At 49.9% G+C, this 15,396-nt stretch overlaps 1 protein-coding gene across 21 annotated transcripts in view; it reads right to left on the reverse strand.

Annotated features, from left to right (window-relative positions):
* MEGF11 (multiple EGF like domains 11) overlaps positions 1-15,396 on the reverse strand; it is a 377,426-nt gene that overhangs the window by 190,233 nt on the left and 171,797 nt on the right. For all 21 annotated transcript variants that reach the window (XR_011075258.1, XR_011075257.1, XR_011075256.1 and 18 more), the window contains exon 5: positions 6,761-6,853. Coding sequence is in view for 17 of the 21 variants with exons in the window: in XM_068553983.1 (XP_068410084.1) it covers positions 6,761-6,853 (93 nt within the window). In the remaining 4 variants the exon portion in view is untranslated. The remainder of the gene's footprint in view (positions 1-6,760; positions 6,854-15,396) is intronic.

Genomic DNA, 15,396 nt, shown 5'->3' on the forward strand with positions numbered 1-15,396 from the left:
TGTAGCACGTGGGCTCAGTAGTTGTGGCTCGTGGGCTCTAGAGTGCAGGCTCAGTAGTTGTGGCGCACGGGCTTAGCTGCTCCGCGGCACGTGGGATCTTCCCGGACCAGGGCTCGAACCCGTGTCCCCTGCATTGGCAGGCGGATTCTTAACCACTGCACCACCAGGGAAGCCCTCTGTATTTGTTTTAATCTAAGGAGCAAAGTTTAAATCACTTCTCAGGTAACTAATGTGCCATTACATGGTGCAAAATTTTAACTCTATAGCTTCAAGAATCATTAGCAAAAGTCTTTCCAACCAATGGTGCTGGGAAAACTTGATATCCACATGCAGAAAAACTGAAGTTGGACTCCTACCTTATACCATATGCAAAAATTAACTCAAAATGGATCAAAAACCTAATTCCATGAGCTAAAACGGTAAGACTTTTAGACAAAAACATAGGGGGAAAGCTTCATGAGACTGGATTTGGCAGTAATTTCTTGGATATGACACCAAAGGCACAGGCAACAAAAAAAATAGATAAACTGGACTTCATCAAAATTTAAAAGTTTTGTGCATCAAAGGACACTTAACAGAGTGAAAAGGCAACCCACGGTATGGGAGAAAACGTTTTCAAATCACATATCTGATACGGGATTAACATCCAGAAAATATAAAGAACACCTACAATTCAGCACCAACAACAAGACAGCCCAGTTGAAAAAAAAATGGACAGATGACTAGAATGGACATTTCTCCAAAGGAGATGCACAAATGGCCACTAAAGCACATGGAAGGAGACTCAACATCACTAATGATTAGGGAAAAGCAAACCAAAACCACAGTGAGATGCCACTTCACACCCACTAGGATGACAATTATAAAAAATAAAAATAGAAACTAACAAGCGTTGACACGGATGAAGAGAAATTAGAACCCTGTGCCTTGCTGATGGGAATGTAAAATGATGTAGACTCTGTGGAAAACGGTATGGTGATTCCTCAAAAAATTAAACATAGAATTACCACATGCTCCAGAAATCCACTTCTGGATATACATGCAAAAGAAGTGAAAGCGGGAATTTGAAGAGATATTTGTACACCCATGTTCACAGCAGCATTATTCACGATAGTCAAGGTAGAAGCAACCCAAGTGTCCGTTGATGGGTGAATGGGTAAACAAAATATAGTATAACATGTACATACAATGGAATATTATTCAGCTTCAGAAAGCAAGGAAGTTCTGACACATGCCACAATATGGATGAAACTTGAGGACATTATGCTAAGTGAAATAAGCCAGTCACAAAAGGACAGATGTTGTATGATCCCTCTTACATGTGGTACCTAGAGTAGTCAAATTTTGAGAGACAGAAACTACAATGGTGGTTGCGAGAGTGGGGAATGGGGAGTTAGTGTTTAATGGGTATAGAGTTTTGGTTGGGGAAGATGAAAAAGCACTGGACTGATAATGATGGTCGTCGCACAGCAATGTGAATGTCCTTACTGCCACAGAACTGTACACTTTAAATTTTCTGTTACGTATATTTTCACACACACACACACACACACACACACCCCACACAAATCTCTAGCAAACATGTATCGTGGTTTGAAAAGGACTGACCTAGACTGTCCCTGGCTAGTTTAGGAGTATAAGCGTATTTTTGAGCTGGTAAATGTTTTATTTTAATCTGCAAGGATAGCTGAAAGCCAAGTCAGCCAGGGGTCCCACACACCATTCAAGATAAGGACACATTTGACTGGGCAGAAGCTACTCTTGGTGGTGGCCCAACTTGGTTCCTGCTGCCTTCATTACTCAGGCCTGCTCCACAGTCCTGTCTTGTGCTGAGCACCAGGCCTGGAGGGCTGGGGTGTGGGTAGGGGGGACAGTTTCAACAAATAGTAAGAGGCTGTGAAGCGGACTTGTACTCTCCCGCACTCTGTTCGCATGGATAAAACCAGTTCAGTGGAATCTAAGAATGTGGGAGACTATGGAGAAATGGGAGGGATTCTCTCCATGTCTACCCCAGCCCTCCGGGGAGGCCTGAGACCAAAACCAAAATGCCATTCTATAGCCCAGAACCCAAACTGCAAATCACCATGGGAGGGAGGCAGAGGACCAGAGAAGCGGGACCCAAGAAATACAGTAATTAAATAATACAATGAAGGCTGAAATTTCCAAGTTGATTCTTGAGTATCATTTATAAAAGTTAACAGGACATATTTAATTTAGGAATTGGCTCACGTCCTTCTCCTTACAGCTGAAACCTCATAAATGAAATACACTGGACCATTGCCCAGTGTGGAAATAAAAGTTATGAATAATGTTTCTATCTCAATCACTGTCAGTGCTTTACTATTCCTAATTACTTTAAAAAGCTAGATATTCAGTATGGCAAAACTTTTTTTTCTTTTCATCTCCACTTGTGAGATTAGTGCAGTTTAATAAGAGTCACTCTGTGGTCTTTATTCAGTGTAAACTGACATTTCATCCTTTTACTCTTCATTATTATTTAAGATGGAGGTTTATGACCAAGCATGCAGCCACTCCATTTCCCCATATTGGTCCATCTAATATCTTGGCATTATCCACGATAGCTGACATGTCTACCCACCAGGCAAATCAGCATCACCTCACTTCCTTTATGGAGCAGAAAGAAATTCATCCAGGCCTTCAAGAAATTAGGCTACGGGGTTATAAGTCTATAAAAGAATGAAAAGTTCCCCACCCCATCCTACTACTGGATTTGTCCCCTTCATGTCTATCAAAGTCATAAATCCCTTGGCAGCCACAAAGGGCAGGGCAGGGGCAGGCAGTAGGATGATGGATCTTTATAATCTTCCCTGCCACTTCCAGGAACTTATCCTAAGAAGAAACTGGGACACGTGGGCAAAGATACATGCACGAGAAGAATCACTGCAGCATTTTTACACAGGACCGCAATCCCTTATTCACATGTCAACAACCCAAAAATCTCTAAAGAGTCCAAAGGAATTATTTTTTAATTTCCCAAAATTCATTTAGAGGCAAAATCTTCGTGGAACTGATTTGTGGTTCAATATCTTCTATATATCACTAGATGTGATCAGTTATATGTCACTTCAGAAATATTACTGTTTCATCCCAAGGTGCTGACCAAACCCCACTGGAGGCATATGTCATATATGAGATAGTCACCATATACCTTCCTGAACTCTGAAAAAAATCTAAATTTTGAAACCAACAGGCCACAAGGATCTTTGATAAAGGACGGTGGGCCTAATACAGTGAAAAATCAGAAACAGCCTAAAAGTCCATCAGCAAGAGACTGGTTAAACACTTTTAGTAATCCATAGAATGAAATTCTATAAGGCCATTAAAAATTTTAAGGGAGATTCATGTTTATGGACAAGGAAACGAGTGTATGACATACAGTTGAATTAAAAAACCAAGTTACAGAATAGCACATACATTTGATCTAAATAATAAAAGTTGTGTCCAGATCTAACTCTAAGAACAAATGTGCAGAGAAATAACAGGAAAGGCAATAAGCACCCAAATGCCAGAATTGGTTATCACTGGGTGTATGGGTTTAACTTTCTGTCTATACGTCTGGTGCAGTTTGAACTTCCTTTTTAACATGAACAGGTATGATTTTAGAATCAGAAGAAAACACCAGCAAGAATGATGCTTTTGACTAAACAGAAATCAAAGCTTCCCTGCAAGGATGTCACATGTCTAGACATGCAAATGACAGACCCCATTCAGAAATCTCCAGAGATACACATTGTGCTCATCAGGATACCCATCTCCATGGACACAGGCTCCACAGAGCACACACAGGCAGACAGGGGTCCAATGGCACAATAGCAAACAGGGTCAAATTGCTTGGAGTAAACATAATCACAATTTGTGTCCCATGGCTGATTCATCTGTCTCCATGACGATATCTCAGGGCCACATCTTTCAATCAGTTCCTTCCTTCCCCTGTGAGCAACTAGGTTTTCTCATCAAAGAGCTATTTCAACCTCAGGCTGTATTAACAGAGGTTGAGCATCCAGAAGGAAGGAGAGCAGAATAATTTTGTGTTCAGGCTTAGGACCTAGGTTTTCACTTGATCAACAGTCCCAGTTTCGTCATTTACTAGCTGTGGGCCTTTTGGAAGTTCTTTAACCCCGCTGTGCTTCAACTTTCTCATCTGTAAAATGGGGCTAATTCCCACATCATAGGGTTGTTGTGAAGAGTAAATGAGAAGATGAATAAAGTGTTAGTGCACAGGAAAATTCAATAGAGAGTACTTAGCTCTATTGTAATTTTTCCATACAAGCCTGCATCTGTGGTCAGGTCTAGGAATGATAGTTTAAAAGGAACAAAGGCCATAGCCAATGGAGAGAAACTAGATGGGGAAGGCAATTCAGACCATGTCATGTGAGAAACAAAGGAGCTTGGAGAATAAAAATTGAGTGGGGGGGAAGTGATCATTGTCTTCTAATACCTGAAGGCCTGACCCATGGAAGGGGACTCTGGTTTCTTCTGTGCGGCCTCAATGGCTATTATCATCTGCTCTAAGATGACCTTCTTCCCACACACAGTCTGTGGCCTTGTTCACTGAGCTCCTTGGGAGAAAGTTCAGACATGGCAAGGAGGGCCATAGAGATCCATCACCCAGCCCTGGCCTTAAGCTAGAGACAGATGATTTTGAGAATGAGAATCTATGAATTCCCTTCATTCAATGTTGCCATCTCTCAAAAGAGGGTTGGAACTTATCTTTTAGGACTTTCTGAGGGTTTAGTAGTACACGCCCTTGAGTAGATGCAGAGCTGGTGGTTCTTCAACCCATGAGGTTGGATTTATCGAAGAAACATTGTGGGTTGCTCAGCACCAAGTCTGATGACTGAATCGGGAGTGGAAATTGGGCAGCCCGGTTTTATACTGTAAAGTTACAAGGCCACGTGCTTGGTAAACACACTCCAGGGGCAAGATTTACTCTAAACTCCCTACTCCCATTGATCAAGGGCCACCTCCCTTCCACTTCTTTCACTAGACCGGAATGAAACCCTGAGAGACAGACTCTGTCTGAAAAACCCTCCAGGCGCCCCAATCATCACAGTCCAGAAACAGTGAGCACCAAACACACTTGCACTGGTTGGTGGTTTATATGCACTCAGGACTCCTGGGACTCAGGCTGTATTTCAACCTCCAACAGACTGCGCTTGACATTATAATCTGGCAACAGCAAGCAGACCTGTCCCAGCAGGGTTCACAGAATCCAAACTAGATAGTTCCCCATCAAAGATTCATTGTAGGCAAAGTTACACAAAACAAAACACAGACAAGGTGGGGGAAAGCTCTCAAACATTTCGGCCAGCATGTTTCCTGGAGTTCACAGAAAGGCTGCTTGAACACATTCCTTTAACTCACGTGTTCCTCGGGTGTACTTTTCGTTGTCTGGAGGAGTCCCTGCCCTGTTGTTCAGCATGACTTACCTCGAAGCAGGGACACAGGTGGAAGGAGGAGGGTACCACAGTCACTGGAGGTTCCAACACATTGGAGAGAGTCTCTAGAGCACCCCAAACAGATCCTGGTCTCCCCAAGCCGGGTAACCACCCAGGCCCAAACAAAACCACATCCAGTAGCTTGCTTTGGCTGGTATGTCCCCATGTACTGGGTAGACAAAGAGGCTCCAGCCAAGGCGTTTGGGAAAAAAGGACCATAACTAGACTTTTCCACCCCAGCAGCGACTGGAAAAGGGCAAGAGCACCGCATTGGGCCAACGTGGACCCACCATTCCTTCTCCATGTTGTTATGACCATTGCAGTCACTATGGGACAGGGAACAGGGAGGCGGCTCCCAAAGATGGGTCAATGATGGGGGTTAGACCCCTACTGGATCAGCTTAGCTATGTTACCTACTCAAGTCACACACAGAAAGATACTATCGCAGCTCAAAGCAGGAAGAAAATTGGGCTTCAACATTAATCAAGGACTCCTTGGAAATCTAATAAGACCATGACATTAACCAACCATTGATTGCAAAATGTGCCACTGGAAAGAGGCTCATCTGTGAGTATTGAAGGGAAATGAGCCAAAGGAGAAGGATTTGCCCTCAGCTGGGCTCTTGGCAGAGAGTTCCCCGAGGAACTGCCGGTGTACCCCGCCCACTCGGCGGCCAGCCCCACAGGAGAGATGAAGCCGTCCTGCTATGAGTCACTCTGTCAGTCCCGAGAGCATCTGCCTCACTCGTGCTCACCAGAGAGCCTTCCCCAGGGAATGTGAACAGTCTACCCGGAGAGATGTAGGAACACAGTGATCAGCCCTACAGGCATCCCATTCTCCTACCTTTGGGGACACAGAGGCATCCCAGTACCCATCAGTCTCATAAATAAGTCCGCTGAGCCTCTGTGAGCACCCACTGAGCCTTTGCACCAGCAAAGCTGAAGACCAGGCCTTGACCACAGTGACCTCCTGGGTCTGCGCCCTTAGGCGGCATCTCAATTTCACTTCAAGCCTCAAAGACCTTATCCGGAGGTGTTTCGTCAAAAACCAGAGTCGTACAGATGACCCCACAATTCCCCCCACACACGACATGCGACGCCCCTCCAGGCCACCACAAACCATGACCCTCATGCCCCTAGAGCCCTCCACCCCAAGGACCATCCGGTAGGTATGCTTCCTCCCCGCTGCCCACACTCGCTAGGTAGCCCAAGCCCAGGACAAAGAACTCAGCATCCACACGGCACGGCCCCTCCCCAGCCAGAGCCATGGCCCCGCTCAATTCCCAAAGACCCTAGACTCACCGCTGGAGCAGTCGGGCCCTCCCCAGCCGGGCTCACAGTGGCAGGTGTCCGGGGAAACGCAGCGGCCGTGCACACATTCCTCTGTACACAGGGCTGCAGGGGATCCGAAGAGAGGGAGAAAGAACAGGAACAGAGAGTGAAAACCAACCATCTGGTCAAGGAGCACAATGCACTTTGTAAAGACTCCCTGGGGCCCAGGGCTGCTCAGAACGCATCACTGGCTTTGGGGAAAATCAAGCTGCTCCTGACCCGAGTTATTTAATTAACTCCGAAAAGGATTCAACAAGGGTGTGCTTCATCCCAGGCTTGTTTCCTAAAATGAAACCCAAGCCCACGAAATGGCAGCCTTGGTGGCTTTTCAAGAATACTTCCTCCAAGGTTGAACACTTGGAGACGTTCCACAAAGCCCAATCCCTACATCCTCACTCCTGCCCTCTTTCCCCATCAGCTCAGAAAATGACCCATCTTTTGGCTTCCCCAATTTCTTTCTGCAAAGGCCCCCAAATTTATCAGGTTGCCTGAAAAGAATCCATTCCTCTCATGTGTTCCCCACCTTTCTGCCCTCCTTCCCAAATGGCCCTATTTTGGGGCTCTCAAATGTCAGCAAATCCGCAAAGTACACAAATGCTGAGGAAAAAGCAACAGCTAATTATAAGAAAGTAATTAAGAGAGACAGCCACGACGATGATAATTGTAATTAGAAAATGCCTGGCAATTTCTTATCATGCTGTCAAATGCTACAGCCTCCTGAGTTGGGAGGCAATGGCAGCAAAGTTTCTATCAACTACCCCAGTGCTGAGAAGGCTTGCTGGCAGCAGTTTGAGGGAGATTATTTCTCTCTCCCTTTGACATCCACATTTTCTCAAGGTCATCCATTGCTCCTGAGAGATCTGCCCCACCATCTAACCCATCGGTGAGGGATTACAGAAACCCCCTTTGCCACCTCTGCCAATTTTGTAAGCTTGGGAAATCAGCAGCTACCATCAACCCTGTCAATTGCTCAGAAGGGATCTAGATGAAGCGCTTTTTTTCTGACAAGCAACTAGAGACCTTCTCTCTGCCTGGAACTGGCCTGGGCTGGGGGGACAGGTGGCCCCCAGTGGTGAGCTTGGAGGAGCTGCCACTGACTACCGAACACCCACCCTGCTTCCATGTCCACTGCTTGGCCGAATGCCCAGCGAGAGGGCGCTGTCAGGGTAGACAACAGAGTTCATTTTATGGTGGGTGTGGGGACCTCTGGCCCCTCCCAAACACAGACACTGACCCTGAAGCTGTTGCCTTAGCTTTGCCTAGGCCTCCTGGCGAGGCAGACCCCGAAGAGCCATTTCAGATGCCCCGTTGGTTAGTGGTCTGCAGACAGCCCATCCTCTGCCAGCCTGGGATGTGGTGTGTCTCGGGGGAGCCCTGGCCCTTGAGTCATTCTCATGTGTACAAGTGGCTTTTGGGCAGAGTTCTGGTTTGTGCTCAAGACTCTGACAGCCCCTCGTTTGGAGCTTCGGGGAGCAGCTGGGGCCTACTAGCTAACCCACTTCTTACTGGGGAACCAGGCTGGACCCTGACCTCAGTGACCACCTCCACTTAGAGCCACAGTGAGCTGCTCACCCAGTTGCTAGCAAGACGCCCACCTGGTCATCCCTGCTGCCTGGCTTCCCCTGCTCCCACTAGACTTTCTAAACAAGCTCAAATGGGTCAATGTCCCCAGTGTACACTGGACACTAGGTATCCTTCCCCTGGCTCCCCATCCCAGCCCTGGCCTCCGCTGCTCCCCCTTCCCTTAGGCTGAGGTCCCAGTATGCTCCACAGCTGGGCTGGTCCTCCTTCCAGCAGACCCTTCCATCAGCTTGTCAGGTGAGCCCAGACACCTCCAGCTGCTTTCCGACTGCAGAGATCAGCACCTTGATCCCTGGGGGCTCTGCTGGGGGCGGCAAGGGCAGGCAGTGGGCTGGGAACCTGCCGCATGGCAGGTCTGGAAGGCACCTAACAGAAAATCACGTCCTACTGCTTCATTTTATACACGGAGGAACTGAGGCCTGCGTGTCTGGGATCCTGTGAACAGCACGTGGCCTCTGGCCAGAGAGGAGGGGGCTGCAGGAGGAGGATCCTGGAGACAGAGGCCTCCGAAGGCCGGGGGAGTTGAGAGGAGCCCAAGACATGGGGCCTTCATGCCTCGCCCGGGCTGGACGTCCTCCCCTGCCCAGAAGACTCAAACCAGGGGAGCTGTGTCAACGTGTCCTCTGCAGGCATGGGTGCCCTGCAGGCTGGGGCTGGGCAGGGGCTTGGAGCAGATCAAGGGAGAAAAGACGAAGACCACCCAGTACTCTGGTCTTCTGCCCCTAGAGACCTAACTCCTGGCCTCTGTCCTGCACCCTCTCCCTACCTGCAAGGGAGGTGCATTCAGGGGCTCTGAGCAAGCTCCACCCTCCCTCTTCCCTTGGCCTCTCCTCACAGCCCCAGGGACCCCTGGGACGGTCTGTTGAGCACCTCCCCCAGCTCAACCCTGTATCCAGCACCCGGACTCCCGGTGACCCTACATGCAGAGTCCCTGGGCCTGACTCAGGCATGTGCTTGCTGTCCCCACGGTCCCTCCAGACCTCGTTGACCCCTCCCCTCCTTATCACCCTGGTACTCTGGGCTATTTGCTTGTCAAAACCTCAGTCCATTCGTATTTCACAGGTGCTGTTCAGACAGTGTTGTTTGAAGCATGAAATACCGAGAGCAAATATCTGAGGCTCAGATGACCATATTTGGCAGCTGGGCCACTGTGTGTTTGTGTACCTGGTGGGGAGGGGACAGCACAGGGGTGCTGAGAGCCGAGGCTCCTGAGGAGGAATGGAGGTGGGACCCACGATGGTGCTCTGTGGGGCAGGGGCGGCCGACTCCTACCCCGGGCGCCGCTGGAGCCCACGGTGGGCAGCGCCTCCACAGAGGGCTGGGGCTTACACAGCAGCCACTCCTAGAGCGTGAGGTGCCCTAAGTTCTTTCTGACCCCAGTGCCTCGTGTCAGCCGACCCCCTAGGAGGGGCTGAGTTACGGGGGTGTCCCTGGCCTCCCCCTTCTTGGGCTCCCTGACACGGGGGTATTTCGTCGAACCCTTCCTCCCTCTGCTGCACACCCGTGTGCGGTCGTGCGCAGGGAATCCGAGGCTGGCTCTGCCTGAGGGCCAGGCCCTTTCCTGCCCCGCTGAGAAATCTGAACCTCCGCCCCGTCAGCTTCCCCCAGCCACCGTCCTGCCTCGGTCCTGCTTCTAACCTCCCAGGCGCTAGAGGCACATTTAGCGAGACGCAGCACGGCACAGTGGTTAAGAGCACAGACGGCACTCGGGGAGCCGGGGCTGGATCCAGCGATACCACTTAGCAGCTCCAGACTTCAGGCAAGTTACCGCCCTCTCTGTGTCAGTCCCCATCTGTTCAATGGGGGATGGCGACAGGATGGGCCTCGGGCTGTGTGTGAGGATTCAATGAGTTGACAAAGTACTTAGAGTGGAGCCTGGGGTACAGTCAGTACTGAGTGAGTCTTGTTATTGTTATTAGTAGGGTGTCCTCAGACCTGACGGCAGGGGCCTGGCGATGCCTGAGCCTCCTTTTCCTCCACACACAGGCCGTCTCTCTCACTTCCGCCCTCCACTGAAGTCGTAGACACATGGGGAGGGCTGTAGGGACTTAGGTGGGGGGTGGTACGCTGGAGAGCAGCCCCATCTCCACCCCTGGTGGAATGGCCAGCATGGTAGAGAAGGTGATGACCTATATTTAAACTCCCTATCTGCCATTTGCAGTTACAATTATAGGACAACAAGCAAATGATTTAACCTTCTGTGCCTCAATTTCTTCATCTGTAAAGTGGGGACAATAATAGAACCTACGTCATGGGCTGCTGCAAAGATTTCATGAAGTGATACATGTTGAGTGCTTGGCCCACAGGAAGTGCCCCATAAGCAGGAGCTGCTATTATTACTTCTCTCTCTCTGTCTCCTCCTCTCTCTCACACACACACATACGCTCGCACGTCATGGGGTCTGGACAGATGTCTAAGGCAGCTGACGGCAGTTACCAGTTATCACCACTTCCTGTGCGCTACCAGGGTCTGAGCACCCACTATGTGCCAGGCCTCGGGACTTTCACACATGCTACCTCAACCCCTGTCATAGGCCATCGCAGCATACCTTGAGGGAGTTACCTATGTCAGCACTTGTCTCTCTTTTGTGGATCTCCAGCCCCTGGGGGACAGAGGTCACTTCCTATTTGGCCTTTTAAAGCCCTTATGCTGCCTGGTACACAGTAGGTGCTCAGTGTTTGTGGGTCCCAAGGAGGAGAGCACCAAAGCTCTCATGTGGGGAGGGCGTGGTTGCCTCTGGCTTCAGAGCTCAGTCACAGGGAAGTCGCCAAATCTCTAAACCCTGCCCCTTGGCTCAGGTTACTTCTGGGCCTGTGGGACCAGGGTGATGGGCCGTCTCGAGGGATGGTGGCGGGCGTGTAGAACGAGCCCAGCTGTGGGTGTGAGGAGATCTGGGTTTGCATCTATCAGCATCCATCTCAATGATATCAAGCAACTCACTTTCCTCTCCAGGCCCCGCAACTTCACCTGGAACTCAGATGAGACCAGATGGGGCCTCAAGTCCCACTCAGCTAAGAATCACCGGGAGCTGGCATCCGCCCACCTCTTCCAGGAAAGGCCTGGACAGCTGCCGGCGCTCTAGTCCCACTTCCGGGCCCCCAAGTCCCATCCCCTTCCTATGGCCTAGTAAACCTCTACTCTTGACCTCACAGGGACCCCTGGTTTCTGTCCTCCATTTCTTTGGAAAAGGCACTGGATTAAGAGCCGGGAGACCCAGTGTGAGTTCAGGCTCTGGGCTACCTGACACATGAGTCTGGGCAGGTGGCTTCCCCACTCTCTCATCTATAAAATAAGAGCATTAGAGCACATCACCCTTGAAGGCTCCTTCTACTGCTGCCACCCCCTTGATGCTCTGTCTCCACCACGTCACAGCAGCTGGAAATGCTTCTCCTGCGCTCACCAGCCCCGGGTCACCTGGGTCAGCAAGGCCAGGCACAGCCTCTATCACCAGCTCCACCAAGAAGCTCGGAGGGCTGCAGCCACCCCAGTCTGCACATTTATGGAAGGTGAAATATTTTCCCACCAGACCCTCCCTACCCACACGAGGTTCCTCCTGACTGGCCCTGCCACTTCCCCACTTAGTATGGGTTTATCTGGTCTCCCCAGTAGACTGTGAGCTCCTTGAGGGTAAATCCAGAGTCTTAAACATCCCTGTATCTCCCCATGAGCCATGCCTTACAGATACTCCATATGTGGCTATTGGTGGCCGGTCTGAGTACCTGTGCTTTGCAAGGGACATTGACAAGCCGGGGATCTGGATGCAGAGGGTGTGGACACATGACCTGTGAGGGTCACGTGAAGGTTGGGACTTGGTGGGGGGGGGAAGTTTAGCCTGGAGGAGGAAGTATTGGGTGGGAGGCAGGTCAAAGTCAGCTGACAGGCTGCCAAAGAGAAGTGGGAGCCACTCTGTCCCAGACAGAATAGGGATTCAGAAGCACACGTGACAAAGGGGCAGATTTCAGCCTAACTCAAGGCAAGACTTTCTACCACTTGAATGGTTCAGCAGTTCAGGGGACTCTTCCTATAGGTAGGGAGCAACCCACCCCTGGGAACACTCCCACTCCTAGAGGATCTACAGATGCTGGAAGGCAGGGGTTAGCAGGCAAACTACAACTCTCGGCCCAAATCTCGCTGTTGCCTATTTCTATACATGAAGTTTTGTTGGCGCACAGCTGTGCCCACTCATTTACATACTGTCCAAGGCTGCTTTTGCACCGCAAGGGCAGAGTTGAGTCCTCGCCACAGAGACTGATGGTCAGCAAAGCCTAAACTATTTACTATCTGATTCCTTATTGGGGGAGGGGGCCCTCCTGGTCTAGAGGGTTCCTGATTTGGTGGAAAATTGGACTGTGGGACTTTTTTTTTTTTTCTTTTTTTGGCTGCATCAGGTCTTAGTTGCGGCACGCGGGATCTCTGTTGCAGCTTGCGCGCTCTAGAGTGTGCGGGCTTAGTTGCCCCGAGGCATGTGGGATCTTAGTTCCCCAACCAGGGATCGAACCCACGTCCCCTGCATTGGAAGGCGGATTCTTAACCACTGGACCACCAGGGAAGTCCCTGGACTGTGGGACTTTTAAGGTCCCTTCCGCCCTTCTATACTTCTATCATTCACTCACTCCCTGATATGACCAGATGGTAAAACAAAGTCCAAAATGTGCTTAGGAAACACCCAATGATGCCCTGCCTCCTTCCTCAAATGGTCCTCTGGGTCCACCTGAAGGAGCAAGAGGCTGGAAAGCATAACCTTCAGCAGCCACAAATGCCCACGTGGCCCTTAATTTCAGTCCTCTGTTTCCCCCTGAAGGGTCAAGTGAACTTAATGACCCCTTGTGTTACCATGATGGTCTTGCACGGATGGACACTAGTAGCTGTGGTGAGTGAAAGAGGCCAAATATAAGTCCTTCCTCTTTGCTGGGCACTGACTATCCACTGTTCCATTTGATCCTTGAGGCAGGTATTATTACTGCTCCATTTACAGTTGGGAACCTAAGCCACAGAAAGGGCTAAGCAACTTGTACAAATTCCCCTTGCTATCAAGAGACCATGCTAGATGCATGTTACTCTGCTTTCACGATCACACCCCACACCCCACTTCCCAGGAGCCATCGAGGACAATTTTTTCTTAATCATCCCCTCCCATGAAATTCTAATACCACAGATATGCTGCATATCTGTGTATGTACTGTATGTATATGCTGTGCAGACTGAGAATCACTTTTTACCCCTTGAGAATGTATGGGCTGGACAGTCTCCATCTGTCCCTTCAGATCACTCCCCACCCTTCTCTGTGCCCTAAGAGTGGACCTCCACGGACTGCATTAATGGGCCTCCTTGCCCTCTGGCTTCTGGATGAGTTCAGTGCACGGGAAATAGCAGGAGCTGGGAAGCTGGGCAGGAGGCAAGGCTGGGACATGGGTTGGTGGTGGTGGTGGTGGTCCTCTCCCCTACAGCTCAGGGTCCTGGGGGGCTTCTTCCAGCTCAGGGATGAAGTGGCTCTCCGCGGCTGCTAGCCCTAAATGCTGCACCATCTCTTGCAGTTTCCATTAACCCTTCTCAAGCCTTTATAAATAATTGTTTTATTAAACCCTCCTCAGCTAACATGCCATCTGTTTCTCACCAGGACCCTAGCTGACCCAGAGGCCAAGATAAGGTTTGAACCCACATCCGTGTGATGCTAAAAGGCCTGCTCTTAACCACACGTTCCACCACCACCTGGACCACAGGTTGGGATAAGTAAGTACCAGCGCCAGATCTGTCACCAACTTACCAAGTCCCCTCCCTCCCTCTGGGTCTCAGTTTGTCTGTCTGCAAAATGAAGCGGGGGTTGAATGACATGGTTCAAATGTTCCTTCCAGCTCTGGGAGTCTAGGGCTTGACTTTTTGGCTCACTGATTCAAGCCAAATTTGAGAAGATTCCATTCCACAAATGCCGGCACAGAGCTCGGCATGGGAACAAATGTGTTCTGAGGTACAGATGCAAGGCCAGAGCATCAGTCCTGGGCCGGGGTGGTATAAAGCAGCCCAGGACCCGGTATGGGGATCTTGGCATTGAGCCAAAGGGTCTAGGTCCGACTTGGGGTCTCCTCTGCAAATGAACTGCTGAGCCAACACTGGCCAGTCCCTGACCAAGGCATCCAGTCTGCTGTCCCTCGCTCGTGGTGAGCGCTCTGAATCAATCCTCAATCCTATTAGCATTCCACTCAAGATGAACCACAAGTCCCTGAGGTGTTCGTGGTGATATATTTTGCCTGGTGGCTTGCAAATGATCTTACTAGTTAACGGAACTATAAAAATTACTTACATGAAAAGGTCAAGATAAATAAAGACAACTTCCATGCTCCCTGGCCAGCTAGGCTGATACCCAGCTAGGACAAAAGAAGGCTTTGGAAAGGAGGTGGTAGCCTCCCAGAATTCTACAGCACATGGCTTCTGGGGCTTTCCACACACCCAGTTTCCCCAGTGCTCCAAGGCACACTGATCAGCCCTCCATTAGCATTCTTGGCTGGAGCCTCAGATGAGGCTGTCATTTGACTCTGCTTGGAAATAAAATGACCTACATCCAAAAGGGCCCAGGTGCCAATTTCAAAGTGACACACTTAGCGTGAGTGATTCTGCCATGGCCAAGATCACAGAGCATGTGGGGATGGGGGTGGGTGGGAGTATGTGTGTCTGTGTCAGGGAGTCACCAAGGGAAGTTCTAAAACCATTCATCAGATATGTATCGTTCATTCCTTTATCATTACCAGCCCTGCATCCCTTCCACAGCTGGGAAGAGACAAAACAGCTGGTGGGCACATCTAGAGTTCGCTTTTAATTGCTGTGGTCACGTCTGGCTCTGAGACATGAAGAGTCAATTTTTTTTAAAAAAGAAGCATTTTCACCTGCAGGGCTGATAGGATGGAAGGGCCTATGAAGGGCCAAATACTCTCCTGGTCTGGGGCCTGCGGGTCCCCCTTCTTCCCAATGAGGGGTCCTGGGGAGGCTCACACAGAGCTCTGGGATGGGTAACCAGGGGTTTGTCACCCCCA

This window comes from Eschrichtius robustus, chromosome 1, assembly GCF_028021215.1.
Source record: "Eschrichtius robustus isolate mEscRob2 chromosome 1, mEscRob2.pri, whole genome shotgun sequence".
NCBI classification, from domain to species: domain Eukaryota; kingdom Metazoa; phylum Chordata; class Mammalia; order Artiodactyla; family Eschrichtiidae; genus Eschrichtius; species Eschrichtius robustus.